Source organism: Lepidochelys olivacea (genome assembly GCF_965140295.1).
Source record: "Lepidochelys olivacea isolate rLepOli2 genome assembly, chromosome: 1".
NCBI lineage: Eukaryota > Metazoa > Chordata > Testudines > Cheloniidae > Lepidochelys > Lepidochelys olivacea.
The window spans coordinates 46,521,900-46,528,518 of record NC_140411.1 but is presented as its reverse complement, the minus strand read 5'-3'; the positions used below and the strand labels follow the sequence as shown (position 1 = coordinate 46,528,518).

Here is a 6,619-nt window from a genome sequence, read left to right as displayed (position 1 = left end):
AAGGCTGCAGGATTTGGGCCCTGTGGGATTTTAAAAATGGTATTTCTTTGCAGAGCATCTCCTCTTACTTGATGCTGCAGTCTATACACTACCCCAGATCTACATGTGCAATTCCCACTGATGTCGATAGGATTTCCATCTATAAATCAAGGCTAGCGTGGGGGGCGGATGGTGGAAGCATACTGTTAAAATTGTGTTAAGTCTGATGCCACAGCAGTGGCTGATATAGACAGAGGATTATGGATTTCATTGTAGCACCCACAGAGGATAGGTTGTGAAAGTAAAATATTCGTAAAAATAGCAAGGAGAAGATGGGGGGGGGGGGAAATAAAACCACCACCTGCATAACAATCTTTGGCCCCAGACACTGCTAGCTACAACTTCTATTGAAGCCTACCAGGAGTTAGGCCTGAGTGAGCATTTTATATAAATGGCTGGGAGAGCAAAGCTGTAGCTTGCCAAAATGGTGTGCATGTGCCATTAACTAAGACCATATTTCTTGTTCTAGTGCCTCTTAAAAACAGTTATTACAGCCATTCTGATATAGCATAGTTTACACTAGATAAGCCGTCACATAAATTCACTGCCTTGCCTTTGCATACCTATGAAAAAAGCCTTGAGAAAAACAAGTCATTCCTTTAAATACAACCACTTCTCTATAAATAGAATGTATGTCAATCAATTCTGTTCAGTAGATCTACTGCTATACTACTCAAAGAGCAATACGACAGCAATGCCTCCCACTTGTGACCGTCACAGAACCTCCAAAACCAGCACTTTGGCCCACAGTGTCTTTCAAGGAAACATTCATCCCTGCTGAAAATACATGGAAGCCAATGGATCTACACAAAGGATTACTTTAGGGCAGACGATATACACCAGTGATCTCCTAGTGCAAGGTATGTTGTAATGCTTGTATAATATAATGCATATTGAGAACAGCACAGTATAACAAAAATCCCAAGAGGACTTGTTGCCACTCTACAGATGCTGGCAAAATAACTCATATCCTTGCACACACTCAGGTACCAACCTGTCGGCCATAAAGGAGGGAAGGCCTGCTAAGTGTTCTGTTAAAACAGGACTATTGCGACTGAAGAGTTTGATCATTTCACCTTTAATAATACTTTCTCCATATGTAAAGCTAGTCAGCCAAGGATCTCACAGCATTTGACAAAAGGTGTTACATTATCATCCCCATTTTACAGATAGGAGGCACAGACACAGCAACATAGCCTAGATTAAACCGCAAGTCACTGTCCAAAACAGGACTAGAAACCACAGCTCCTGGCTCAATCCCTTTCTCTAACCACTAGCAAAATCCAGTTTGTTACAGCACAGTACTTCTTACAAAACTAAACAAAATATTGCATACTTCCACCCACCTGCACATCAGTGGCATGAGTACAAAAATAAATATTTTTTTAATATTTACAGTTTATAAAAAAAAAAGTCCATTTAGTTGCACATGACTCAGTGTTGGTTTACTTGACTTTGGAAGTTAGTGCCTGTTTGAAACGTCTCTTTAGATCTTGCATGTTAGGAGACTTGGGTCGAGGGATGATGGACGATCTCCTTTTGTCTCCACAGCTGCTGTGGTGTAGTTTGCTAACTTCCCTGCAAAGATACTGAAAAACATCACAGACCCCGTAGTAGTTTTCACTAGTGGAGATTTCTAAAAACACACTGCCCAGTTCATTAGCCAGCTGCATCCCCTCATTGGTCTGTACCTGCCTCGCATGGAGGAGATCCCCTTTGTTTCCCACAATAAGGATGGGAATTTTAGAGTCTGGATGGACTTTGCGTATGTGCTGATAGAGAGGACGAATAGACTGATAGCTACTGTAGTCTGTGATAGAATAGACCAAGAGAAAGCCCTCTGCCCACTTCACACATCTGGAAAGAGAGTCCAACACCTGTACAAAGCCTTCTTGCACCTGTAAAGGAATTATTGGAAGTTAGATAATGGAAAGATGAAGCTTAAATTGTACTACTTTCAAACAGATTAATAAAGCAACAAGACATCTGACCACACTGTACAATGTAAATGAACTTTATTCCTATTTATTAGGAGGCAGGTCTGGCTATTTAAGGAATGGTTCAATTTTTGAGTCTTTACTAACTGATAGAGCTTAACAGCTTAATGCAGATTTAAAGAACACAATTGTGAAAACTAATGTTTCATCTTGAATCATTTTAAGATAAATCAGATGATCTAGTCGCTGTACATTTAGCTTCGTCCTAGATAATATAAATCACTATAGCACACAACATTTTCAAGCAAGCTACTCTAGCATATTCAATAAATCTGCAGGGAAAAGTCTGGTTTTAGTCATGTTCTACTAGCAGCCTGAGTACATTATCATGCACATTCTAGTAGGTCTTAAATTTAGTATTTTAAATAAAATTTAATTAAAAAAGTCTGTTAATAAACTTTCAACATAAATAAGTTTGATATAAAATTGTATTCCAAACAGCCATTACAGATTATTTTGTACAGGCTTAAATCCATTCTATTTATGGAAATGTTTGCTAATGTACCTTTAATCACAGCTATTAGTCATAAAATAACTGTAGGCAGTGATGCGTGAATGATACGAATAGTAGGAAAGAAAGACAGCATTTCTGATTTTCAGTGGAGTTTGGATCAAGTCCTCCATTACTAGTTCAGAAGCATTTCTGTACCTGAATACATCCTGGTGTGTCTTGGATCTGTATGGAAACTTGATCTCCCTCTACATGAACAAGTCTTGAATATAAGTTTCCTGAGAAATAAATAAAGGTAATGAAAACTGTTGCTTTGGGGCAGGGGGAATAAATTCTAAAGCAACATGGTAGCTAGCATGTAGATTCTGCAAACAGACATTTAAAAAAAAAATCCTCACCTGTATTGGGTTCATAGTCTCCAATAAACCTCTTCGTTAGGAATCGAACAATCATAGCTGAAAAGAACCAGATGCTTTTATTAATAGCCACATGGCAAAACACACTACAATCATGCTCCAGCTCCTCTTGCACTCCCAGGAGTGTACATCTACAGGTTTATCAGTGGAGATTAATGCATAAAGAGCTTTAAAAAAATTGTCATATTTGGATTGGAGGGGTGTACAGCTAGATCAAAGCCAGTCAAAGGAACAAGAATTGGACAATAGGCTTGGCCTGCCTGGCTACTGGGAAAACTCTGTGGCTGTGAAGGAATTCTCCAGCTCAGGCAGGAGGCATCCCTGACTTCGGCACTTCTCTCCTGACCAAGGGCCACGTCCACAAACAACCCAGAGAGACTCAGCCAACATCCTTCTGTTTTCAGGGAAATTCCTTCCCTCAACCCCCCGGGATCTCTACGTGCGATGGAGCCCGGCTGTCTCCCGCTCCCCAGCCCCAGCTACGGCCCTCGACCGCGGCTCCCAGCCCACGGCAGTGGCTCGCCCAGCGCAACTCACCGCTTTTGCCCACGCTGCCGGCCCCCAGCACCGCCAGTTTGATGTCCCGGCGCTGGAAGAAGTCCGAGGGGCACTCCAGGATGGGCGCGAGCAGGAAGTTAGTGGACATGGTCGGCGGGCGCATGGACAGGGAGGGGTCGGGCCGGGAACAGCAGCGTGTGCCCCACAAACACCGGCGCCGCGGAGGGAGCCCCGCGGGCGGCAGGAGGGCAGCCGCGGCAGGAGGCAGAGGGGGACGAGGCGCTGCCGGCGGCTGCAGATGTTGCGGCTGCCCGAGCCGCCTCTGAAGCCCGAGCTTTTAAAGGGATCCCGGCGACCGCTAGGAGCCGCCTCCTCCCCTCGCCGCCCAGCCCCGGCGCTGGGGAGGCTGAGCCCGGCGGCCGTCGCTGCGTGCGCTCGGGGCGGGGTGTGCGCAGACAGCGCGCACGGCAGCCGCGGCTCTGCGCGCCTTCGGGCTCGGCCGCCGGCTGCCGCGGGTCAGGGGGCTGGTGGTGACCCATTGGCCCCGCCGGGGGAAGCGCGCCAGCCACAGGTGAACCCGCTAGAGCCCCGGCCCTGCAAACTCCCCTGGCAGCTTCACCGCCCGCCGCCCCCTGGCTGCCGGGGGCCGCTCCTGGGCGAGTGTGCAGGCGGGGCGGGGGCCTGTAAATGTGCCTTTGCTTATGCCGCTGAAAAGACACCAGCGGGCGCACAGAGCCCTCGGCGTGGAAGGCTGGAAATGACCTGGCAGGTCCTCAAGTCCAGGGCCCGATTAACTTTTTGTGGGCCCCCAATTGGGGAAATAGGGCATGTGATGGGGGGCGGTCTGCAGAGCGAGGGGCTGGTTGGGGGCAATGAAGTGCAGCGCAGCGGGAGTGGCCCCCCTCAGCCCAGCACAAGGGCACGGTTTACAAACCCACAGCTGGGAGACGCACACTGGCCCACCTAGCCCTGTGCTGCCAGCCTGCCCCTTCCACACTGCCCAGTGCCCTGCCCTTATGCCCAGCGCCCCCTCACCCAGAGACTTCCCCCACAGATCCCTATGCCCAAGGCCCCTGGACCCGCTATGCCCAGCGCCCCCTCACCCAGAGACTTCCCCCACAGATCCCTATGCCCAAGGCCCCTGGACCCGCTATGCCCAGCGCCCCCTCACCCAGAGACTTCCCCCACAGATCCCTATGCCCAAGGCCCCTGGACCCGCTATGCCCAGCGCCCCCTCACCCAGAGACTTCCCCCACAGATCCCTATGCCCAAGGCCCCTGGACCCGCTATGCCCAGCACCCCATGCCCAGAGACCCCTTCTGCTGACCTCCCACCACAACTGCACAGCACCCTGCACACCATACCCCCTGCCCCGCTCCCCTCCCCCACATCCCCTACTGTCCAGCACCCCCTTCACGGTCCCACCATCACAGCTGTACAGCACCCCATATTCCTGAGGGAATTCTGCATCAAATTCTGTGCATAATATCTTTAAAAAATTGCATAATTTTAACACAATAAATAAATGTGGGAAGCTCCCCCATGGCGGTGGGGAGCACAGGCCACTAGCTGCGTGGAGGTAGGAGAATACCCTGCAGCCTCCCCCGCCCCCTTGGGACAGGGACTTGGCAGTTAGGCTGAACCTGACACAGCACAAGGGCTATGCGTGCCACAGAAACATCTTGGGGCCCTGCTCCTTTTGCACCAGGCACACCAGATGTGGGCAGGAAGGCTCAGCCTGGCAGCAGGATCCAAGTGCAGAGAGACTTAGTGTGGGGGGATCCAGATGGGGGTCACAGGGTTCTGTGTGGGGCAGTCTGGGTGCAGGCAGCTCAGTGGGGGATCTGGATGCACAGGGAGGTTCCAGGTGCAGGGGCAATGGGAGTCTGCAGGGAGGACCAAGTGAAAGTGGTTGGAGCTCAGTGGGGGGTGGTCTGGGTACAGGGGAGGTGGGGCTCAGTGAGGAGGGTGTCTGGGGGTGGCTCATCGGAGTGGTACAGATGCAGGGGAGGTGGGGCTTGTTAGGGTGAGCGTTTGATGGGCCTGCTTAACAGGGGAGCCCCAGCTGCTGCCAAGGGGATCCACATGCTGGGCCCCCGCTTCCCCTATCCCCTTCTCTTCCCCATCCTATGCCCCTTCCCACCACTCCATCTCCTCCTCATCCCACCCACTTCCTTCCCCCCTGCTGCCGCTTCCCCTATCCCCTTCTCTTCCCCATCCCATGCCCCTTCTCCACCGCTCCATCTCCTCCTTAGGCTTGGGGGGCAGGGGGAAAACAGCCCCCCCGCATGAGCCTGCAGAGCAGGCTGGGGCCAGGTCGCTCCATTTCCTGCCACCTGGTGATTGCAGGGCAGGCCTGACACTGCACTCACAGGGTGACGGGAAGTGGAGCGACCCGGCCCCAGCCCGCACCACTCTGCTTCTCTAACTCCCAGCCTTGGGACTGGGGGGCAGGGGGGAACCGCCCCCCAGCACTCACTGGCGGCATGGAGCGGTGAGTGCAGGGCGCGCCCAACCCCTGCTGCAGTCCCCCAGGACGTTGCTCAGAGGAAGGGGTGGAGTGGGGGCGGGCCTGGGGCAGAACAGGGGTGGGAAGAGGTGGGGCAGGGGCTTTGGGGAAGAGGCTAGGTGGGGGCAGAGCAGGGGTGCGGGCAGCTTTCCTGGCCGGCTCAGCCAGCCAGGGGATCAGTCTGGCCAGGGCCCCTGCTGATTCTGGGCTGAGCGCCATGGCGCTCAAGTCCAGCCCCCTGCGCTGTGGCAGGACCAAGTAAACCTAGAGTTCATCCCTGACGGGTGTTTGTCCAACCTGTTCTTAAAAAAGCTCAGATGCTGGGGACTCCATAACCTCCATTGGAAGCCTATTGCAGAGCTTAACTACACTATTAATTATAATGTTTTTCCTAATATCCACCCTAAATCTCCCTTGCTGCGGACTAAGCCAATTCCATCTTGTCCTGCCTTCAGGGGCTATGAAGAATAATTGATCACCTCCTCTAACAGCCCTGAACTTATTTGAAGGCTATCTCCTTTTCTCAAAACTAAACATGCCCATTTTTTAAACCTTTCCTGGTGGGTCAGGTTTTCTAAACCAATCATTTTTGTTGCTCTTCTGTGGACACTCCCTAATTTGTACACATTTTTCCTGAAGTGTGGCACCTGGAACTGGACACCATATTCCACCTGAGGCCTCACCAGTGCCAGGTAGAGCTAGACAATTA

The 6,619-nt window shown here is 51.4% G+C and overlaps 1 protein-coding gene across 1 annotated transcript; it reads right to left on the bottom strand.

Moving 5' to 3' along the window:
- Positions 1-1,116: 1,116 nt before the first annotated feature.
- On the bottom strand, positions 1,117-3,800 carry RASL11A (RAS like family 11 member A). The gene is made up of 4 exons (XM_084617472.1): positions 3,441-3,800; positions 2,886-2,942; positions 2,686-2,765; positions 1,117-1,937 (listed from the first exon to the last, which is right to left on the bottom strand). The coding sequence occupies exons 1-4, from the start codon at positions 3,562-3,564 to the stop codon at positions 1,485-1,487; spliced, it is 714 nt and encodes a 237-aa protein (XP_084473598.1). The 5' UTR covers positions 3,565-3,800; the 3' UTR covers positions 1,117-1,484.
- Positions 3,801-6,619: the final 2,819 nt, after the last annotated feature.

Bases quoted from the DNA above. Each gene is read 5' to 3' on its own strand.
- RASL11A (XM_084617472.1), bottom strand. From the start codon at position 3,564: ATGCGCCCGCCGACCATGTCCACTAACTTCCTGCTCGCGCCCATCCTG. The intron at 2,943-3,440 runs GTGAGTTGCGCT...GGTTCTTTTCAG, and splicing joins CGGCAGCGTGGGCAAAAGCG to CTATGATTGTTCGATTCCTA. The intron at 1,938-2,685 runs GTACAGAAATGC...ATTCCTTTACAG, and splicing joins ACACACCAGGATGTATTCAG to GTGCAAGAAGGCTTTGTACA.